General features: G+C 40.7%; 1 protein-coding gene across 1 annotated transcript in view; it reads right to left on the bottom strand.

Annotated features, from left to right (window-relative positions):
* Window positions 1-1,176: 1,176 nt before the first annotated feature.
* The window catches only part of LOC133522432 (klaroid protein-like), a 56,287-nt gene continuing 33,619 nt past the window's right edge, over window positions 1,177-23,844 (bottom strand). The window contains exons 5-13 of the mRNA XM_061857778.1: window positions 21,795-21,984; window positions 21,277-21,469; window positions 20,191-20,297; window positions 19,028-19,148; window positions 11,637-12,239; window positions 10,763-10,933; window positions 7,949-8,061; window positions 7,439-7,641; window positions 1,177-5,521 (exon numbers count right to left, since the gene is read on the bottom strand). Of these exons, the coding sequence (XP_061713762.1) occupies window positions 5,446-5,521; window positions 7,439-7,641; window positions 7,949-8,061; window positions 10,763-10,933; window positions 11,637-12,239; window positions 19,028-19,148; window positions 20,191-20,297; window positions 21,277-21,469; window positions 21,795-21,984 (1,777 nt within the window). The 3' untranslated portion in view covers window positions 1,177-5,445. The remainder of the gene's footprint in view (window positions 5,522-7,438; window positions 7,642-7,948; window positions 8,062-10,762; window positions 10,934-11,636; window positions 12,240-19,027; window positions 19,149-20,190; window positions 20,298-21,276; window positions 21,470-21,794; window positions 21,985-23,844) is intronic.

Below are 23,844 nucleotides of genomic sequence, written 5' to 3'. Positions count from 1 at the left end.
CCCGCGCCAGCTAGCGGAGGCCCTTACTGTTCCGTACTCGAAGCCTGTATCTGGAGTTGTACTAATGAAACTGCTTGTTTGGTCTGTATGATCGGAGAATAAGGCGTCTAGGTGTAATTTTTTGTTGCCAACAGCATTCTTTTGTAAGTGGCAGTGTTAACGCAACTACCACCCCGTAACCACCATAGTATACGTGCAAATGTAACGTTCACACGAGCATTCTGTTTGCCTACTGCACAAACTTACTAAAACGGGATGTTCAGTGGGAAAGTGCTCTTATGTTAACAGCACCAATCATGGGACATTTAAGAGAAAATTTGGAGTGTATTTTTAATATTTCACCGACATCTGTAAAATTCCTACCGCTTTAACCCTTTTCCCAGGCATAGTACGATTGAATTGGAATGAATATATTAGGATTTTTTGGGAAAACCTTGTAGATTGGTGCGGCCTGGAAAAGGGTTATGCTTTAAAAGTTGAATGAAAATCCAATTTATCTATTTGTTTTCTATGTATTTAATGAAAGGTACTGCAATTGGTTTCAATATTATTAACCAATTAAAACTATGGTTTTTTGCTCCAGTCATGGGATGTATGGCGCCATTAATTTTCAAACTAACAAATATCCATGAAAAATTGAACTTAGCAGCTTTTTGGCTCTTGTTTATGGTAAAATGTTGCCAGCGATTAAAAACTGATGGTAAATACTTGTTTTACAGGATTTGTCTATAGCATCCAATTACTGGTGCCTGTTCCATTAGGGGTGTACTGTTTAGTGTTTACTATAGTCTGTTCGCAAAAAGAAGAGTCGTGGAATGTATTGGGCCAATTACATTCCACGACTCTTCTCTTTCCGAACAGACTACGTATATGATGGAGTCTAGGCTATTATTTTATTCACAATATCCAAAAGCTTCATTTCTATGGAAGACCATAAGGCTGCGTTTTCACTAGTGATGTACGAGAATGCGTAGCGAGGGATGTATTTATTAAGAATCAACACGCAGAGCGAAAAAAACTAACGAAATGATTCTATTGGAAGTAAACTAAATCTATTCCCTCCCTACGCATCCACGCACCTCTCTGGTGGAAACGCAGACTTATACCCATAATTCACTTCGTGGTTTGTAAATTGGCATTTTATTTAGTTTAGGGTTATAATAAAACATACCCAAATCACATTTCGATAAAACTTTATTCTGAACATCACAAATGTTTCCACGTAATTATTATAGGATTTATTAAAAACATTTATTATCAAAAAGAATAAAACAGAGTCGGCTTAGGAGAAATAGTTATTAAAAGCTGTAAATTATTCTTAGGAAACTGGTGTCGCGATACATGTGCAGGAAAACATTGTTATAAGTAATTATAATATATAAATAGCTGCTGATCTCACACAAATCGTTTTATTTAACACCTAATATAACTATAGTCAACATGCGATATTTTATTTTAGTCCAACAGTGAACTTATTTTTGTCAATGACATACATGCACATTATTGGGTGAACATGTTAGTCTAAATCAAACATTATGAACACAATTTTGTACAGTTCTCTATAGATATCATTACAGACGAAATACTCAAAATAATTAATATACATTCTACAAGTTATAGGATTTATTCTGCCTAAAATTGAATGCATACAAATACCTTAAATTCTTTATCTTGAATATTAAATTTTCATATGTATTTGTTTTGCGATACCGCTATTGGGATGAGGGCAGTATTGAGGTCTTTGTCAGATTACAGCAGACAAGCTTGGCGCTCAAAACACCAACCATTGGCATCCAGTTTTTGCTATAGCAATTTGTCTTGGAATTAAGTTATGAAGTGCACATAAAACGCCTCTCCAGTACGTTAGTTTACAAAACTATTTCACTGTACATGTTGATATCACTAAGTATCTATGTAATATTGTCAATTGTTTTCAATTCTGTATATTGCGAGTATTAAGGTAGAAGTACTAGTGCTCGACGCTTCACTAGTACTCGACCTGGGAACTTTGTCAATGTGACAAGGATTAAGTTCGAATACAGAAATATCTTCGTTGTTCAAATTTAACCTATATTTCCATGAAATAAAGTGCCCATGTCGGTGACTAGTGCAGGGTCGAGCACCAGTACTTCTACCTTTTAGGAATTTTGGACGCCGTTTAGTTTCATGTTATATGCAGATATTGTAGATGCATAAACAATTAGTAAGGCACTTGATGAGCTTACATGTACGTACAGTCAGCGTCAAATACTTCGTAGCAGTCAATACTAAATATATGGTGTACCGAACTATTTGGCTACTTTGGTTGCTACAAAGTATTTGACGCTGACTGTACCAGTTATGGTGGTGATAGAAATTACTATATCTTTGCATTGCTATTTATTTTATTTACAACAATAACACACGTTTCCCGTTCACAAGCACCCAATAATAAAAGGTCAATTTAGAATCGATTCAATATTTGGTATGGAGATTGCACTAATAGCTTAGGATATTTAGGATTTGTTCAAAATGATTATGGTAACATGCATATAACTATTACATACTTGGTCTGTGTTAGGTATAATCGTCAGTGTTTCGATATTTAAAGCATTTTAACCTGTTGAACGCCATCTGTTGAACCCAAGGACGTCATGCACACGCTATATCTCTGGCATAAGCTGGCAAATATAAACCATACTGGAAACGTTGAAGGTTAGTTTGACAAACGACTTAAAAGCGTTCTTGGCGCCACGGGCACGATTTCTTACGACGCCTTTAAGGGTTCTTGGCGTTCAAAGGGTTCAGGCCAGGTAGGGCCAGAGCAGAGGTCACATTTTCGTCTGAGGATAAGGAACATACATCTCTATTTAAGTGAAGTACAGGCACCCACGTAAATTGACCGGAAATATTAATAGGAAATGATCATTTGATCAACTTCATTGCAATAAATAACATACATAAATATTTGCAAGCTTGTTTTAACTGGATGACGGACACCCATACAACTACATATATAGATATCAATATGTTAATGCGATATTCTAACTTACACCTACTTTCGAGAACAACCTTATATAAATAATTTGAGTTTATAATTAGACATGATTGATTTATATCTACTATATCTTAGTTCGAGATAAATTGCTAGAATGAACAGGATTTTGTAGGAAAATGCCGTAAAATATTCTCTCTTAAACGTAGTCAATAGAACGACAAGTCTTTCTAACAGTAGACGGTGCTTGACAATGCTTCAAGGCTAGTCATGGGCATATTTTGGGGAGTGTGTAAATAAAAAAAAAATATAATGGAGATTGTTGAGACTACGTTTGTACCATATCCATTTTTGAGTAAAAAGCAAGTATTTTTGAGCAGCATTAGAAAAAAGGTAAGCAATTTTGACGTGTCTTCTTATTAAAAAACACTTTAAGAATAAGTCACTTCAAATACGTAACAATTATAAATCATACACTCAGTCGATCATATGCATTATTTTGCTTTTATAGTAATAGTTACTGATTTTTAAAAAGCGTTTTTAAATAGAAAGCCACGTCAAGAGAAAAAAACGAACTATAAAATAACAAATAATATGCTATAATGGACACTAATCGGTTTAAAAAATAGTGATTTGTGTCCCAAGGGAGGAAAAGTAGGAAATTTGTTACCCGAGCCGAAGGCGAGGGTGGCAAACACGCGGGATGGAATGTCCTACGTTTCCTCCCGTGGTTCGCATATTATATTATTTAGCGCAGCGGGAGCAAAGTTGGCGCTTTCCGCAGAAATATATATTTTTCATAAATATTGTGCGATATCCGTATTTTACACTCTGTTAACAGAAAATTATCCTGTGCCATATCCAAAATTTTGTACATTTACTCATCAAAAACGGATATGGCAATAATAAAAATGCTTTTATTTCATGATTACCACTACATTCAAAATATTGGTACGGTACTATAAATAGTAAACGTATGTGCCTAAATGATACATAAGTTCAATATTTCCTAAAATGTTCTTTTCGAAAAAATTTTTTTTTGCTTCTCTTCCCTCTCCTGCAAACCAATGTAAGTGGCGTATGGTAAACGTATTCTCACCCGACGATATTACAAGAATTGGAAGTAAGCGTTAATAAGTCTACAGACCAAATGAGAAATGCGGTATTCTAGCGCTAATTTAGACAATTTTGAGACACAATTGAACATAAACATTAACCCTAAGGCATAAAATCTATTAAAAACTAACCGGACTAGCTCCTTCAATAACCTAATACAAGCCTAACCACTTAAAACCATACAAATTACAGTAAAATCTTTTATCAATAACTTAAAAAACACGATTAAAAATAAAAAAACCTTACCAATAAACATACAAATTCAGAGCTAAGCGTATAAAACGGCATTGTGCGGTATTCCTAATTGTAAAAACGAGATTTTTTTTTATAATACATAGTCACAGGTTCTCATAATACTAAGCACATAATTTTAAGTCACAATAGTTAACAATCATACTTTGTACTTTGGACCTTACAATTCTTAGGGCGCAATTACACGGATACATTACCACACTACGTCTATTCACTAGTCATATTCGTACAGTTTTCACTTCCATTTTTTTCCTTGACGATCGAACGACCTAAAATGTCTAACTTGTCTAAGTGTAAGTCTTAGGTCAAACTGTCAAATAAATAAAATAGATAAGCGTACCCGGGTACGTCCTTAAACTACGTCCAAAAGAGAGGTATGGGCATTGTGAATCGCTTTGTGTGGTAGGGCACAGCACAGCGGATGTCATTCCAGATCTAGAGCAGAGCCCAACTGGGGAAGTACCTCCAAATAACACTAGACCCTACTCATAGTGTTGTGTTTCTGCCGGTGAGTAAGGTTGCCAGAGCTCAACGAGGGGGGCGGGTTTAGGGTCGGCAACGCGCATGTAACTCCTCTGAAGTTGCAGGCGTACATAGGCTACGGAGACTGCTTACCATCAGGCGGGCCGTATGCTTGTTTGCCACCGACGTAGTATAAAAAAAAGCATGATGTAACATTTATGGAGTTGCAGGCGTTCATAAGCTACGGTGACTGCTTAACATCAGGGCCGTATGCTTGTTTGCTACAGTCATGGTATTAATAAAAAGATTCTTTTTCACATGACTTGTCTTGACGGTCATAAATTACATTACGCCTTGTTGGTTAGCGCAGTGCTATTTTAGCATACATAGCAAATATTTGTCATCTCTTCCTTGTGGTTTTCTGATCATTTAAGCTACTTGGCAAATTGACTTTTAACCAAAACTTACACTCACGACAAACTACACTTTCACTTTACGTAACATAGTTCATTGACCCATCGCCATGTTGATCTTGAAATCACTCATCCTAAAACAGATTGTTTTTAGCGAATCACAACACAACATTAATCCGGTCAGTTTGTACACTTGCGTTCGCTCCAGCCCCAGAGTGAGAGCAATCGCTACGTCTCGCTCTCGCGTATGCTGTCCTCCGTGGCGGCGCGGATGTCGGACAGAGGGTTCCCGTGGACCCTGAACCTGAAGAAAGTAAGTAAAACATTTTATTATTGAAAGTGAAACTTATGGTGAAGGAAAACGTCTACAATGTCTGCATACAACCGTCAACAAAAATAATAGTACATTGTGCAACGAGGGGTTAAGTGAAATTTTGGATACGAGGGTGGTAATTAAACACCCGAGTTTGCAATATTCTTACCCCCGGAGTTACACACAATGTTTTTCATCACACTTGCGAAGAAAAAACTAAATTTTAAGCGAAATAATTCTTAAATGCGGTGACATATCAAACATTCGTCCGCCATTTTATAATTTCTTGGCAGGTGAGGCATCGAAGGCACACAATATTTATCTACACACATATCATAAACCCTCTTTGATGCCTTCAAAATCCTTAAATAATGGCCAACATCACGATAAACTGTTACAACAAATTTCTTATCTGTGATAATCAGGGGTCGGACAAAAAGTGCGGATGACGTAAAAATGACGTACTTAATCTTGCACACAGGTGATGTTTGAGTTTGTATTTAAACTTCCGTGTGACATGTAGTAACAAAGTAGTATTAATGAAGTAACAAAATAATCGTAAATAAATCCATGGAATTAATAATACAGGTGGTAGGGTGATGTAGTGAATAAAATAAATTTCACGAAACTTGTTACCATAAGGTATAATTATTTAAAATTAGTTAGAACAAGTCTGTGGGATCCTCAAATAAATAGGTTTAATAGTCAAAAGTGGGAACAGTAGGTAAGATTAGCAGTATACGTGTTTGTCACGTACCTCCAAAAACGGAAAATTGCCACAATATTCGAGTAAAGATGACATTTTAGAGCGTTTTCTTATATATTAGTAAATATAAATTTTAGCTAAATATAATCGTGAGGATACAATAGCTAAACAATAACGAAGTCAATTTATTGTTCAGTCAGCGTCAAATACTTCGTAGCAGTCAAAGTAGCCAAATAGTTCGGTACACCATATATTTAGTATGGTGTACCGAACTATTTGGCCACTTTGACTACTACGAAGTATTTGACGCTGACTGTTCATCTGATTGACAATGTGTCAGTCAAAAACGTACTTACTCATTTCAAGTGGCGATATCGTTTAATAAAGAGGTCAATAAAGAGATTGATAAATGATACGTGATAATTGTTTATGAAAATCAAAAATACTATTTGAAATCATCCTATAAGTGGTTTGACGTCATTCGCACTTTTTGTCCGACCCCTGGTGATAATGTTGTTATTGCTTTATAATTACATCGAAATCAATGTGGTTATACATTTAAATTTGGAACATCTCTGAAAAAACAACAATTCGTTCAGAACGAACCTATATTCTAAAATAAGTCGAGATGCTTTTTTGTTCGAAATGAAATGTCAATTGCATACAATTTTGACAAATCTCGCATGTTAGTTTGTATCAAATGATACAGAAATAGACCCCCGACTCTTATCTCTGAATTAAAAAAAACTACAGATGCGTTATATGCGTGAAAAAAGTTTTCATTTACCGCCATTTGATGTACAGTTTATCTTTTAATTAGTTTTAAATATTTCTGTGATGCCACCATATATCCGCGAGTTCCGCCAAGAGAGCAACGTTGGCTGTAATTTTGGTTGGTGAATATATCATAGAAAGTTTATAATATGTGTGTAGATAAAATAGTGTATGTAACTGTACATAATTAGGCATTAAAACACTCGTGTGATCCTATTAAGAAACTACTTCGTTCGTTTCTTAAACCCACACTCTTGTATTTTAATGCCTTTTATTATGTAGCAGTCACATAAACTACTATTTTTAATACCACGTCGGTGGCAAACAGGCATACGGCCCGCCTGATGGTAAGCAGTCACCGTAGCCTATGGACGCCTGCAACTCTCCTGTAAACATCAAAGCATGAAGATGTTGAAGGTTATGTTTACCTGTAGACGCACGTGTAGGTGGGGTTGCCGTGGTTGCTCTCGACCCTGAGTTCCACGATGTCGTAGGCGACGGGGTAGGGCGCGCCGCCGATGTCGGTGACCTTGGGGAACTGCACGGGGAAGTGCTGGATGGCGGTGCCGTTAGCGTCGTACATGTAGTTGCCGAACAGGTGCGGCTCCGGGTCTTGTTCGCCGTGGAGGCCCTGGGTTAATCATTGCAAGTTAATAGTTATCCGATGGTCCCGGGTTCAAATCCTGGTAAGGGCATTTATTCGTGTGATGAGCACGGATATTTGTTCCTGAGTCGTGGGTGTTTTCTATGTATTTAAGTATTTATAAATATTTGACATGTGTACATATTTTTGATTGGTTAATGTATTCAGATGCATATCTACCTTTCTATGCTCATTTATTTTTGAAGCCTTGGATTGGTTCACATTTATATGTATGAACTCGACTGTGGGATGGCTGGGATATGAAAGGCTCCAGTGGGAGCGGCGTGCGACTCACGTAGACGGAGAAGTTCTTGGGCGCGGACTCGATCTTGCCGTCGACGGCGAGCAGGCGCGACATGTGCTCCACGGAGAAGCCCGTCACCTCCACCACGGCGTACGTGCGGACCACTGGAAGATAGTGTTATATTGTTATTATTATTATTTGTAAAGCAGGCAGGCAGTTGAAAAAATCCTGTATCCAGAGTCATCAATAAAGTTTTCAGTGTTGAGTAGAATTTGCATTGTGCGCATCTAATTTATTCTTAAACTCATTGACACTTTGGGCCGATACTATATCCTCTGGGAGTTTGTTCCAAGCTTTGACCACTCTGTTGCTAAAGAAGTGTCTATAAGGATTGTTGTAGGACCTGCGAGACACCAGCTTTACTGATGACCTCTCAGACGGTTGTTATTGCGCTCTAGCATCTTATGAAAATCTTTGAGGTCATAGTGTTGGGTTAGTATTTTGTATGTCTCAATCAGGTCTCCACGTTCTCTGCACTCTCTCAAGGTATTGATATGTCATTTTTAAAAAATCTACATTTTTCATATGCGAATCTACAGAATATTATTAGAAATTTCTACCATTACCAAATTCAGGACAACAGACAAAGTGGTTGTGTTCCAGTTAATGTTTGTCCCAGGAAGCAGTCAGTTTTCATAGTCCGGTGAGTAGTGGCACTCACCCAGGTAGCCGGGGAAGCCCTGGAAGGCCCAGCACTCGGCGGGCATGGCGCCGGGGGTGAGCGCGAACCGCGGCGACGTGTACACCCACCACACCGGCAGGCCCAGGACTATACCGGTCAGTAGTGGCACTCACCCAGGTAGCCGGGGAAGCCCTGGAAGGCCCAGCACTCGGCGGGCATGGCGCCGGGGGTGAGCGCGAACCGCGGCGACGTGTACACCCACCACACCGGCAGGCCCAGGACTATACCGGTCAGTAGTGGCACTCACCCAGGTAGCCGGGGAAGCCCTGGAAGGCCCAGCACTCGGCGGGCATGGCGCCGGGGGTGAGCGCGAACCGCGGCGACGTGTACACCCACCACACCGGCAGGCCCAGGACTATACCGGTCAGTAGTGGCACTCACCCAGGTAGCCGGGGAAGCCCTGGAAGGCCCAGCACTCGGCGGGCATGGCGCCGGGGGTGAGCGCGAACCGCGGCGACGTGTACACCCACCACACCGGCAGGCCCAGGACTATACCGGTCAGTAGTGGCACTCACCCAGGTAGCCGGGGAAGCCCTGGAAGGCCCAGCACTCGGCGGGCATGGCGCCGGGGGTGAGCGCGAACCGCGGCGACGTGTACACCCACCACACCGGCAGGCCCAGGACTATACCGGTCAGTAGTGGCACTCACCCAGGTAGCCGGGGAAGCCCTGGAAGGCCCAGCACTCGGCGGGCATGGCGCCGGGGGTGAGCGCGAACCGCGGCGACGTGTACACCCACCACACCGGCAGGCCCAGGACTATACCGGTCAGTAGTGGCACTCACCCAGGTAGCCGGGGAAGCCCTGGAAGGCCCAGCACTCGGCGGGCATGGCGCCGGGGGTGAGCGCGAACCGCGGCGACGTGTACACCCACCACACCGGCAGGCCCAGGACTATACCGGTCAGTAGTGGCACTCACCCAGGTAGCCGGGGAAGCCCTGGAAGGCCCAGCACTCGGCGGGCATGGCGCCGGGGGTGAGCGCGAACCGCGGCGACGTGTACACCCACCACACCGGCAGGCCCAGGACTATACCGGTCAGTAGTGGCACTCACCCAGGTAGCCGGGGAAGCCCTGGAAGGCCCAGCACTCGGCGGGCATGGCGCCGGGGGTGAGCGCGAACCGCGGCGACGTGTACACCCACCACACCGGCAGGCCCAGGACTATACCGGTCAGTAGTGGCACTCACCCAGGTAGCCGGGGAAGCCCTGGAAGGCCCAGCACTCGGCGGGCATGGCGCCGGGGGTGAGCGCGAACCGCGGCGACGTGTACACCCACCACACCGGCAGGCCCAGGACTATACCGGTCAGTAGTGGCACTCACCCAGGTAGCCGGGGAAGCCCTGGAAGGCCCAGCACTCGGCGGGCATGGCGCCGGGGGTGAGCGCGAACCGCGGCGACGTGTACACCCACCACACCGGCAGGCCCAGGACTATACCGGTCAGTAGTGGCACTCACCCAGGTAGCCGGGGAAGCCCTGGAAGGCCCAGCACTCGGCGGGCATGGCGCCGGGGGTGAGCGCGAACCGCGGCGACGTGTACACCCACCACACCGGCAGGCCCAGGACTATACCGGTCAGTAGTGGCACTCACCCAGGTAGCCGGGGAAGCCCTGGAAGGCCCAGCACTCGGCGGGCATGGCGCCGGGGGTGAGCGCGAACCGCGGCGACGTGTACACCCACCACACCGGCAGGCCCAGGACTATACCGGTCAGTAGTGGCACTCACCCAGGTAGCCGGGGAAGCCCTGGAAGGCCCAGCACTCGGCGGGCATGGCGCCGGGGGTGAGCGCGAACCGCGGCGACGTGTACACCCACCACACCGGCAGGCCCAGGACTATACCGGTCAGTAGTGGCACTCACCCAGGTAGCCGGGGAAGCCCTGGAAGGCCCAGCACTCGGCGGGCATGGCGCCGGGGGTGAGCGCGAACCGCGGCGACGTGTACACCCACCACACCGGCAGGCCCAGGACTATACCGGTCAGTAGTGGCACTCACCCAGGTAGCCGGGGAAGCCCTGGAAGGCCCAGCACTCGGCGGGCATGGCGCCGGGGGTGAGCGCGAACCGCGGCGACGTGTACACCCACCACACCGGCAGGCCCAGGACTATACCGGTCAGTAGTGGCACTCACCCAGGTAGCCGGGGAAGCCCTGGAAGGCCCAGCACTCGGCGGGCATGGCGCCGGGGGTGAGCGCGAACCGCGGCGACGTGTACACCCACCACACCGGCAGGCCCAGCACCGAGTACTGCTTCGTCTTGATCTGGTACAGCTCCGTGCACTTTGTGGACACCACTTGTCCGCCTGGAACAAATTCATCAGATCAAAATTATAAGTTCTTGTTAAATAAGTAGTAAGTAGTAGTAGTAGTAAGTATAAATTGTTGTTGCTGTTGTTTGACGACCGGTTTGGCCTTGTGGATAGTGACCCTGCCTACGAAGCTGATGGTCCCGGGTTCAAATCCTGGTAAGGGCATTTATTCGTGTGATGAGCATGGATATTTGTTCCTGAGTCATGGGTGTTTTCTATGTATTTAAGTATTTATAAATATTTATGTATTATATATACGTTGTCTAAGTACCCTCAACACAAGCCTTATTGAGCTTACTGTGGGACTTAGTCAATTTGTGTAATAATGTCGTATAATATTTATTTATTATTTATTTTATTTACATAAGCAAGATAATTAACTTATTAGGTAAGAATAGAAAGAAGGTAGGTAAGAAGAAGATAGCTGTCCAATCCTTTCGTAATTGACCTCTCGTTTGCCGCGGCATATTTTTTTTTCCAATACAGTTAAACCAAGCTAAGTTGGCTGCGATTTTAATAGCTCAGACTGTACAAGCTTCCTCGTACGCGGTTCTGCGTTCCGGTATACAAGGGGTTAACTTCATAACGTCAAAGAAGTTGGATTAAATTATTTTACTTTTCCTAAAAAATACCTTGAAATTTTTAACTTTCGGAAACCGAAGAGACAAATTGTTTTTCTGTGTGTTAATGAACTCACCTGCGGACTCGAGCGCGTAGTCCACCAGCCCGGTCTTATCGGCGTCATACACGTCCAGCATCCCGGCCACGATCCTCCTCACGGCCTCCGCGTCGAACTCCCCTCCCCCGCCCTCCCTCCTCACCTCCACCTCCTTCACGTACTCCTTGAACCTCTCCACGATCACCTCCATCTGCCGCCTCTCAAACACTGCTAGGTACTCTTGTATTAACGATCTTATCTTATCCTCGTCCATCTCAGGTTTCCATGAAGATATCAGTCGCTCGTGTATCTCTATGCTCATTTTCTGCATCTGTTCTTTGGTGATGTAATGCTTATCGAAGTAATTCTTTAATTTGGCAGCGACGGCTTCGCTGTTGCCGTCGGCGTTGATTATTTGGACTAGATTGTTTTGTAGATATTTTATAGAGTATTGTTCAATTTGTTGCTCGAGGTTATCGAACTTGGATAGTTTTTGGTCGAAGTATTGAAGTCTGCCGTCGACGTTGAGCGCCCAGTCCTCTAGAGCGGCGACTCTTCTCGTCAAGTCTGCGTCTTGGACTATGACGGGAGGTTTGTACGTGTCTTTAATTTCTTGAGGCATATAGTCCGAATAATTGTAACCTGGAAAAATAAGTTTGATTAGTAAGAATAGTGGTTATAACTGCTCTGTCCTTCCCGATTGTATAATAGCTATAATATATTAAGGTACAGGCGGGGAAGGACAGAGATATATGAGTGATAGAAATAGAAGAGCGACTCACCTAAAGTGTATCAGAACATCTTTGTAAGGTGACCTCTATCCTTCCCCGGTTTGGATCGTGGTGGAAATAAAACATTATTGCATAGGAAATCATGTAATTATGTCATAAATAGCCGGTTATTACACTATTATGAATATTGACATATATTAATATATAAATTGCGCAAATTAGATACCAACCCGAAACAATATTGTTGAAGCATATCAAAGTCGCATACATTTAAGAAATTAACGAAAATTGTGTATGCTGCTTAAGAAAAAAAAAAACATTTTTGAAGTCGGTAACTTGGTACTTGCTAGGTACCCGCGTGTATTGGTGACGCCTTCGCCGCATGCCATCAGGAGGGCCGTGTGCCTGTTTTGCACCGTCGTAGAATAATATCAAATAAGTATTAGGATAGGGACACTTAGGCAACTTTGATATGCGTCAACACCATTAAAACTTATTCTAAACTTAAAATAAGCAAAGCAATGAATTTACTGAATGTAAAATAATATAATTTGTGACGCCATCGGCGTTATTTAAATTAGAAAGAACACCAAATTCTTTAACAATAAAAACAAATCGAATTTATGACTAGGGGTTAAGTCTTTCTGAAAATTAGCATTTAATTTTAGTCACTGAAGAGGACAAATAATTAATTCTTAAGCTAATTCAACCTCTTAGCCGCCGCTCTCCGATATACGGGAATTAAATACGTGTAACCAGTACACGTAATAATTAATGAATTAAAATAATAAAAATCGGCTTTGGGTAAAGGAAAGTGGTCGTAAGTAGCTAAGTGAACAATTAAAAAATATATAAATATAGCCAGGCCCCTAGGCACTTGATATGGCTCTTGGAATTCCAGGGGCCCCCCTAAACTCAACCCCCTTCTCCATCTCAAAATATTGCCAGGTTGCCGGGGCCCCTAGGCCTTGTGGGCTTAGGTGGATAGCTGCCGAGACATCACGAACTGAAAAATAAAAGCCGTCGTATTTTTCCCCTTTTACAAAATAAATACTACTTCTAGCTGTAGTAGGTACGTGTGGCGGCTAAAAGGTCAAAGAACAGGTACAGAAAAATCGGTTAATACTCCAAATTATGGCCACTTATTACTTCAAAGGTACATAAGGTATTAATTGCAATTAAATAAATAATTTAAATATTTATTTTCACTGGATAATACTATTTTATGAATATGGTAAGTGGAATATATTATTATTTTAATATAATTATAAATTAAACATCGATGACAACATTGAATAATTTATGTGAATATTGTAATAATGATAATAATTCGTATATTGTACTCTTAACATATAATATTTTAATGACACATTTATAATTATTATATAATTTAAGAGTGTGTGTAAGTAAAAGAAAATAAAAAGCATTATATGTATCATAGACACTGAAAGCAAAAAAAAATACATTCCCTTACACACACTGTCTGAATTTCTAACACACAGCCAAACACAACAGCAATGAAAAGGACGCAATGAGTTTTGCCAGATTCTCGACATATTTAAATGCCAAGCTGTGTATATGTTGCGGATATCTATGGCTATACTTACGGAGTTTCAGGATACTTTCTGACGAGACAGACAGAGAAAGCTATATGTTGTTTCCATGACTCTTAGCATGAGGAGCAGAAAGTGGTCGGTGAAAAGACAGATATGCGACAGACGCGTATAGTGCGAAGTGCGTGGCAAGGAACCGAACATGCGTGGGTTCAAGTGACCGTACTATTTAGTATTAGACGCGTGTCACTGCACCAGTTTTCATTGCCTTGTGTTTTGATACTTAAAGTTATATTGAATATGCCCCGCATAATACGTTGCATACATGGAACTACTGTAATAATTATTAATAATAATAATTAAGTACTCTATTTGATTCTATAGTATATATTGAATGTGTTAGTTTGCATTTAGACTAAAGGTGCCGAAAACATGATCGTTCTCTGGGCACTTAACATAAAATATACTTAAATGTAAATATTTATTTTTCTTTTTTATTGTGGAACGTACCACATCACAATCTATAAATTGTATATACAGATGTCAATCACAATGAAAAAATCACCGATGATCAACTCTGGCCAACGTGGGACTCGAACCCACATCTTTGGATTGCCGGTCCAATGAAGGACCAGAGTTGATCTTCGTTGATTTTTTTATGTCACTTTATTGCACATAAACAGGTCACAGGATTGTCATCTGTATAAAACAATTTATGTAAAATATATTTGCATTTTTATAGTCGGATTGAAGAAAATTCGTAGATATTCCTGTAATATTCCTTATTACAATATTCTCGTATTTGTCGAGTTTGTTTATAGGCTATCAATAACTGCCTTGGTAACCTTTGGAAAATGCAAGGTTCTAAATGAATATGTTTATAAGCTCACCAATACATATGTGCAAGTTGCTGAAAATTTCCAAAACAGTCGTAAAAGTTCCCAGAAATTTTAGGAAAATTTGGATTCGATTGCTATCCAAAAATATTAAACTTTTAAAAATGGAAATTCCGCATTTTTGTAAACTTTCCAAACGACACATTTAAAAATGGAAATTCCGCATTTTTGTAAACTTTCCAAACGACACAATTAAAAATGGAAATTCCGCATTTTTGTAAACTATCCAAACGACACATTTAAAAATGGAAATTCCGCATTTTTGTAAACTTTCCAAACGACACAATTAAAAATGGAAATTCCGCATTTTTGTAAACTTTCCAAACGACACATTTAAAAATGGAAATTACGCATTTTTGTAAACTTTCCAAACGACACATTTAAAAATGGAAATTGCGCATTTTTGTAAATTTTCCAAACGACACATCAGTACACAATAATTATATCTTGTTATATGTAACATATATTGTCTAAATGCAAACTAAATGTCATACGGACAACGAGAGTGACGTGTAAGTGCTCCTAGTTTCTAATGTTACGATAACCCTTTTTTATTAAGTGGTCCTAAACACTTAGCCTATACAATTAAATTTCTATCTAAATGCAACATCCCACACAATGTTTTTGCTGCAAAGTTATAGGTCATCTAAAACCTAGTTCCCTGATAATCCAGGAAGAGATGGTCTAGAGACAACCAAACATGATACGTGTAAGAGTTGAAAATGATGAAATCCCTCGTACTCAGAGGAATTTCTACGTGCGAATTCTGTAACTGGAATTAGTTTATAAGAAGTGTCCAGATTCTGAAAGGCTCGCCGGTAAGGGATCGGTCGATACCAGCTTACTTCAGGCCACAGATACATTGAGTAAGACGCGTAAAATCCAAGACAATTCCATGCTTCGAATTTGTCAAGTAAACGATATGGCGCTGTACAGCTCCATACATTTTGCGGTAAAAGTTGACGTTTGACAATTCAGTGGCCGCAAAACATACGGCGTAGTACAGCGCCATCTGTATTAGATGTCAAAATAAGGAGCACGTTTTTTTCTTAGACTTGTATCTCTCTATTCCAATGAATTCTCTCGGATGAGGCTCTAGGCGTCCCAGCGGCGGAGCATCAAGAAGGGTCCGTCCAGAATATAGCCCTGGTCAGTGAGCACGTAGCCCTGCGACGTGACGCGCAAGGGGCTCCTGTGTATGGGCTCCGAGGCGGCGCCGCTGTCGTTCCACTGCTAGGGCCCCGCCGCGTCCTCCGTCAGTCAGGCCAGCACGCCGCGCCAGCCGCGCCGCAGCTCCTCCAGGCAGCTGGACGCGACAACCTTCATGTAGTCGGAGGCGTCCGACATCCTGTTCTGCACGATGTCTCTGTACTCTATGTAGGCTTTGGACACTTCGGGAAACTCCGGGAGGTTCTCCCGGATGTCCGGTAGAGTGATGTTGATGTCCGGCAGGGTGAGGTTGGGGAAGGTAATGGTGAATTCTGAGAGGTCGAGACGGAAATCGGTAAAGTTGGGCGCGATCGTGTCCAGGTTCTCGTAGGTGTAGTACGCTGAAAGGAATTCGGCTCGGTTACTCGTCGGTTCGAATGGGAATGACATCTGCGCGAGTGTGTTGTGAGAACTTCCAGGGCTCGGGAACGGTTTTATTTTTCAAACCGTTTTCGTTCGTTCACCCAGGAACGAAAAAGGTTTCGTTTCCGTTTGCGGTTACCGGTTAAAGAACTGTTCTATTGAGATACCAGTTTATCCTATATTTGTTCGTTTCGTTTTTGTGCACCGAAATTAATCTAAAAACATTTAAGTAAGATAGAAATATTGCTTTCTCTCTTACCGATGAAAACGAGTTTAACTAAAATTAACCAGTATTATATCATTCCCTGTGGACCTTAAAATGTTGTTCTCTCTTCTTACCGATAAGAAGTTTTTTTAGTTCGTGATAAATCAATTGAGCGATTTTAAATGAATGAAATAAAATAACAGTTTTGGAACAATATTAACATGTATTTAGATACCGGTTCTGAGCTCTGTAACTTGGCATGTGCTTTATTCACGACACCAAAATGATACATTGCTGATTATCATATTTGAGTTGCAGGAAAAAAAGCATTAATTAATTTCCTCTTATATAAAACACAATAAATTTTTGAAAGTTGTTCTATTTTCATTGAAATAAAATATACTTTCTGTAAATGTCGAATATGCACAGGGAATAAATTGTATCATAGTATTCATAATCATAACCAAGATTAACGTCCAACGTTTTTCTGGAACAGATTATAGTTTATTTTTAGTGCCATCCTTTTTTGGAAAAGTCTACTAGAAATGATAATTTAATGAAATAAGCACCCTAAGGATTGTCACTTTTGTAGAGTTGTGAGTGACGAGTTCCAGACCAGGTCAGCGAAGCGCTTACATATCTAAGGGTACCGCCAAGGGGAGCAGGCTAAACCCTCCTCCCTGGTCCAGCGGCTGGGGCTGGCGACACTCTTGAGCATATCGTAATATGATAAATATGCGAGTGGATCGCAATGGTTCTTGAAAGGCCCACTCAGGTTTGGACGCAGAATGGAATGAAGTCTATATACCCTTTTTTAACCGACTTCAAGATTTCAAAAGGAGGAGGTTATCAATTTCGGTTGTATGGTTTTTTTTTTGTTTGTTACTCCATAACTCCGTCATTTCTGAACCGATTTTGAAAATTATTTTTTTGTTTGAATTTATATATATACAGATTGGTCCCGTTTTTGTCAAAACCCAGTTCTGATGATGGGATCCATGAGGAATCGTGGGAACTCTTCAAATGTGAAAGGCATACATATAGTGATTTTTGTATTTTCTTTAACAAATCAAGCATTTACATTTAAAAAAGTGACATTTAATGAAGTGGAACTGCTGATGATGATCGGAATGGAACTCTTCAACGACGCATAGTACACGTTTAGCGATTTCTCCTCTTCGCTGTGTTTGTTAAGTAAATTAGATTTTCAAGACAAACTTTTGTCAAGTTCGAGTTCTGACGATGGGGTCCATGAGGAATCGAGTGAACTCTTCAAATATGAAAGGCATGCATTTGTGATTTTTGTATTTTCTTTAACAAATCAAGCATTTACATTTAAAAAAGTGACATTTGATGAAATGGAACTGCTGATGATGATCAGAATGGTACTCTTCAACGACGCATAGTACACGTTTGGCGATTTGTCCTCTTCGCTGTGTTTGTTAAGCAAATTAGATTTTCAAGACAAATTTTTGTCAAGTTCGAGTTCTGACGATGGGGTCCATGAGGAATCGAGGGAACTCCTCAAATGTTAAAGGCATATATATAGTGATCTTAGTATTTTCATCAACGAATCAAGTATTTACATTTGTAGAAGTGACATTTGATGAAGTGGAACTGCTGATGATGAACAGAACGGAACTCTTCAATGATGCATACTTCACAGTTGGCAATTTGTTCTCTTTGCATGTTTGTCAAGCAGTTAGGTTTTCGAGGCACATTTTTATATTTCTATCCTATTTAGTTTTTTAATAATTATCTGGTGCTTTATTTCATGCATGGTGTGAAATAATTAATTTTAAATACAGTCGAATTATCCCATTGCGGGTATCTTACCAGTCAACCATAGGGCAAATCTGAAATGTGTCAAGGTGGGTGCAGTGGCAAACAAAAAACATGCTACCGCCATTTCTACATAATTAGGCGTAGGACGCTGTCTTTTTAATTTCAACTACAATAATCATTCTTTCACCTGTCTCCCTCATTAGAGTCGGCTTTTTTTCTTAAAAATTATTAAAGATTACAATTTAGATTAAATAAACATTTATTGCAGAATTAAATTTCCATATTATATTAGTAACTTAATTACCTAATATACTAAACCTATAAAAAAAGTAGTGGTAATTATTTTTTTCTTCCGAAATGCTAGGATTCCTATGATATCTAATATTGTACAGTCAGCGACAAATACTTTGTGGCAACCAACCTCGCCAAATAGTTCGGTACACACCGTCGGCCACTTTGACTGCTACAAAGTATTTGACGATGACTGTACAATAATATGTTGACAGCATTGTAATTAAGTGCACTCAATTAATTGTAATTAAGATTTATTAAGGAGGAAAAATTTACCTAAGTCACGTTATAAAATTTATGATCTGAAAGAAAAATGAGTATAGAGAATGTGTACTGTGGAGAGAGAGAGAGACAGAGAGAGAGAGAGAGAGAGAGAGAGAGAGAGAGAGAGACTTACATCCATATCCAAGCAGAGGAAGCAACAGGAGCAGCAGCCACGGCCACCAGCAGCGCTTCTCCGCGGCCGCGCGGCGCGCGCTGCGCTTGCTGCCGCTCGCGGCCGCGGCGCCGGGAGATAACTGGAGACAACAACATGTACATTCATCATGTTGTTCTTAAAAGTATTATCAAAAAATTAATTATTAATAAAATAACAAAAACCCAACTGCACACTAAAAAGAGGAAAACAAGCCCCACAAGAATATTGTTGTTGATGGTAAGTATCGCAGGCGGGGACTCTCTCGGAACGACTCGGGGACGGGGAAATATTTCGAACTTGTATTAGTACAAGTTCGAAATATTTGGATTATATTGTCTTTGTCTCTTTCATGTCATTAGCAAAAAGAAAGAGACAAAAAAGTTTACACGTAATTCAACGGTATATTAACGGTTAATAATAGACCCATGAAATAAGTCAGACCGCATTGTTCCAAAACAACCTACGAGTCTTCATTCGTAATAATTAATTAACGAAATAAAAGTTTAAAATTAAATAAAAACACCATATATTACGTATTTTAACGATCACTACTATAGTTGACAAAAATAGTATAGAGGACCGTATCTTACAGTTTTTTTTTTACAAGAAAAGTTGTCGATTGAATTGATGTTTGTTATTTCATTATTTTCGTATTATTTTACTGAAATTTCTTTCATTTTGTTTTATTGCGGTAATTAAACTTAATTGTTAGAAAACATGAGTGAAATAGTGATGAAGACGGATTAAATGTTTTTAGGTTGTATTTTTACATTCCAAATATGTTCCCACCACATGCCGACGTGAACATTTTTGTGTACTACATGAGAGATCAAAGTTATTTACATCTCCTGCGCTTTTGAGTCTCTTACTACGCTCAAGATTCTAAATTAGATTCACTCGCTACGCTCGTGATCTATTATAGAATCTTTCGCTTGCACGGGACTCAAAATAAGCACTCAAAGAAATATCAAACTTTGCTCTCTTGTTGTACAAATAACTATTTTTGTTAGCTAATTGAGGTGTGTAGCGCGTATTGCAAAGACGCGATACTTAAACCGCAATGATGACGCATAAAAACCTTACTCCAAAGATGTTTCCAGGTACCCCACATAATGTAATGTAATGACACGAGCAATACTCACGGTCTCCGTGACGGTGGTGACGGTGGTGGTGAGCACGCTGCTGATGGCGCTGTAGATCCAGTAGAAGGGCGCCGCGACCGCGGCCGCGCTCCGGGACACTATGCCGGCTGAAATTATAACACTGTTACTGTTCTGATCTTATTTACTTAAGCACATATTAAACGATAAAAACTTTTTAACAAAAAATAAAACCGACTTCAAATATTACCAAAAGTGCCATACATGTACCTATAACATTTGAAGAGTGCCCTCGATTTCTCCAAGATCCCATCATCAGACCCCGACTTGGTGCCAACGGGACCATCTCGGGATTATAGCCGTTCGATTAAAAAAAAAATTTTGAAAATCGGTTCACGATTCTCGGAGATATCGAGTAACATAAATAAAAAATAAAAAGTCTAATTGAGAACCTCCTCCTTTTTTGAAGTCTGTTAAAAATAACATGTCAACGCTAACTGAAAACTTTATTGTCAAATTGAATGTATATTTAGATATTTCTATGCACCCTTTTGATAAGTCTGGGGTCCGCTGAAAGCGCCACCGATCTAACCTAAATCGAACTAGGATTCATCTAGTTTTCTCACGATTTCCTGCTTCATTTCTGCAGACCAAAAGTAAGAGAACGTAGTTTGAAAACCCCCAGTCTAAATTGTCTATTGGCTGTACCAGTATGATTCATATAGAAGTATAACGTATAATCTATAACGTTTTCGGCACTGTATTGTCATTATTATATGTAATATAAGACAAATGTAACTCTTTTGTAATGACTGTTTGTGCCAAAATAAAGAGAAAAAAAAAGAAAAAAAAGAAGTGGGTTACCGTGCTGCGATCTCCTTCCTCTCCATGTATGGATAGCAGTGCGATAGACCAACGATAGACTGTAAATATTGATCACAAAGGTCGTTAGCCATGAGATAATCCATTAGCGTTGTTTCCGTAGCCTCTTGTGACCTATAGTATCTGCCCCCACCATAATGTGAGTAGTAGACTGGGGCCGTAAAACTTCTCATTCACGCTCGCGTGGTCGTAAATAGGGTGAGAGAGATAGCATTTGGTTTGCGTCTACTATAAACACATGCGTACCTTGCTGCGGTCTCCTCTCCGTGTACGGGTAGCGGTGCGGCGGGCCGACCACGCGGCGGTAGGTGTCGGTGGTGAGGGTGGTGAGGGTGGTGACGACGGCCACGAGCAGGCGGGTCAGCCACCAGCGCTGCTCCGCGGGGGCGTAGCCGCCGTTGCCGCGGTAGTACGACTCGTCGTCCGAGCTCTCTATTGACTGTGAAAGACAAGAATACAATTACATAAGAGAAAGATTGCCCGCTAGTTAATCCGTTGGTTGTTTCTAAACTCCATCTGCGAGCATTATCTAGCGAGTTGATACGTTTGAGCGTTCTGTCATCGTGTTGCCGCCGCCGCCTGAGGTAAGGAGTAGAACCAAGGCCTTTTGCCAGTTAAGGCTATTTGTATCAACCACAGCGAATTGATCTACGACACTCAGCATTGGCAACCAACCCCTTTATTCTGCGCAAACGGAATAGGGTCTATTCAGGAATAGTTAAGATTTATGTTTACCAGTTTTTGAAGTACTTTTGTGTACTCACGGTGTATCTCTTCCTGCAGCTGCTGGTCCAGGCCGCCACGTCCACCTCGTCGGCGCTGGTGTTGGGCCCCTGCACGCGGAACTGCGACAGCGACCGCCGCGACATGTTGGGGACGGCCACTTGCCCCGGCGCCAGTTCCACGCGGTCCTTGGAGAGCGGGGAGTAGGTGTAGTCCGTCTTGGGATATTTACTAGAAAAACATTTGAAAATTTATTAGTTCGTCGTCTTGTAGTGCGCGTTTTAGGAGTCAACACGAATTTGATATGCTGTACCACTACTACTATCCTCTTATCATGAGCGAGTTGTATTATGTTATGAATGTTATGATTGTACAGTAATCATGGTATAAAAATCTTAGTTAATCGAAGCTATTATTCCGATTTTCTTCGCAGAGTGAAAGACAGACACTAATGATAGGAAAAATACGACATTATGCAAAACTTCCGTGAGGACCAAACCTGAAAATTAAACAATAACGTGGGTTTGCCGAACTGAAATAAATATAAAACGAAATGTAAGTATACATAAACCAGTCAAGTAGGACTATCTAGAATATACTACAATAAATAGGTATTTACTAACCATATCGTAAGTGAGTTTGACCGCTCCCGCAATCGAACTGACGTGCGTCTAGTTCTCATATTGGAAATTCCTGATATTTATATAATCCTATAATTATTTAATCAGTTTCTCAACACAGAGCTGTAACACCAAATTGTTTACAGAATATTTATGACTGATCAATTGTCAAGCTGACAGTTTATTTTATAGGTTTAATATTTGACTCTCTGTCAAGGAAAAGGTTCTATAATATTAGGCCATAATTTAAACCAATTTCTTAAAATACAAAATGTAGATTTCTTTCAAGACTTCATTCGGAATTTCGGCGAGACTACTAGAGTTAACATTAACTGACTCGTCCGTGATAATCTGGACGTAGCACTTACCATAGACGGACTCGAAACTTAGCTTAACACTTTGAACGACAAGAAACCCTAAAGTCGACGTTCCTATTATACAGGTGTCATGACGTAGGCTGTCAAAGTAACCTTCACACTTTCAAGTAAGGTTTATAAAATAATCTTAAAAGGTATTATGTATCATATTATTGTACAATAAGTTCCTAGATTTAATACTTAACTGTACTTTGTTCTGTACATAGTGTAGTGTTCATATTGTTTTTTGTAATAGTCGTATGTAGTCTATTAGTTAGTGGTAATTTGTATTTCTTTGCAGATTTATCGGATACTCCACCGAACACTGTCTATGACCGTAATATGATAAGATTCATATACTAGCCGTGTCTTATCCAACCTCGACATTAGCAGAATCATCAACACCTTGATGGAGCCATAACACGAAAAATATTTTAAAGTTAGGTTTACATTAGCTCGCTTGCGCCCGGGAGCTTAGCGTGTGAGTGATGTTTGTGTGTATGACATAAAGCGTTCAAAAGGTTAAAAGCCTCCTGTAAACATTGCATAAAGCACGCGTACCTGATGATCTCAGCGCATCGCAGTCCGTACATGGCTGGGCAGCCGGCGGTGCGGAACTGACGGGTGTACACAACAACACTTGTTACATTACACTCACTTTGCATGCGTTACGTGTGAGGTGTAATGCTCTTATCACTGCTAACATTATGTGTACGTTGCGATTATTGTCCACGGGTAAACTGTGTCAAGGTTTTGTCTAAGAACGGGGGCTGGAGCGTATCAATTCACACTATTGTGAATTTAAGGGACAGAGTTATTATAGCAAAATAAGCTGATACAATACAATACCTATAGTTTGTTTTTTTAGCATTAGAAAGAAGGTAAGCGATCTTGACATGTAATTTTTATAAATAACACTTTTGAAAAATAAGTAATAGCAAATATGTAACAATTATAAATCATATAAGATTATTTACATTCTTTTTCTTTCATAAGTAATATAATCAAATTTAAAAAAAGCCTTTTTTAATAAAGACACGTTAAGTTTGTTTACCTTTTATAAACGAACTATAAAATGCAAGATAAATGTTTGAAAAGGGTAATTGAAGCCAGTG

Source organism: Cydia pomonella, chromosome 10 (genome assembly GCF_033807575.1).
Source record: "Cydia pomonella isolate Wapato2018A chromosome 10, ilCydPomo1, whole genome shotgun sequence".
Lineage (NCBI taxonomy): Eukaryota > Metazoa > Arthropoda > Insecta > Lepidoptera > Tortricidae > Cydia > Cydia pomonella.
The sequence above is the reverse complement of the archived record's forward strand: the minus strand, read 5'-3'. Positions and strand labels throughout refer to the sequence as shown.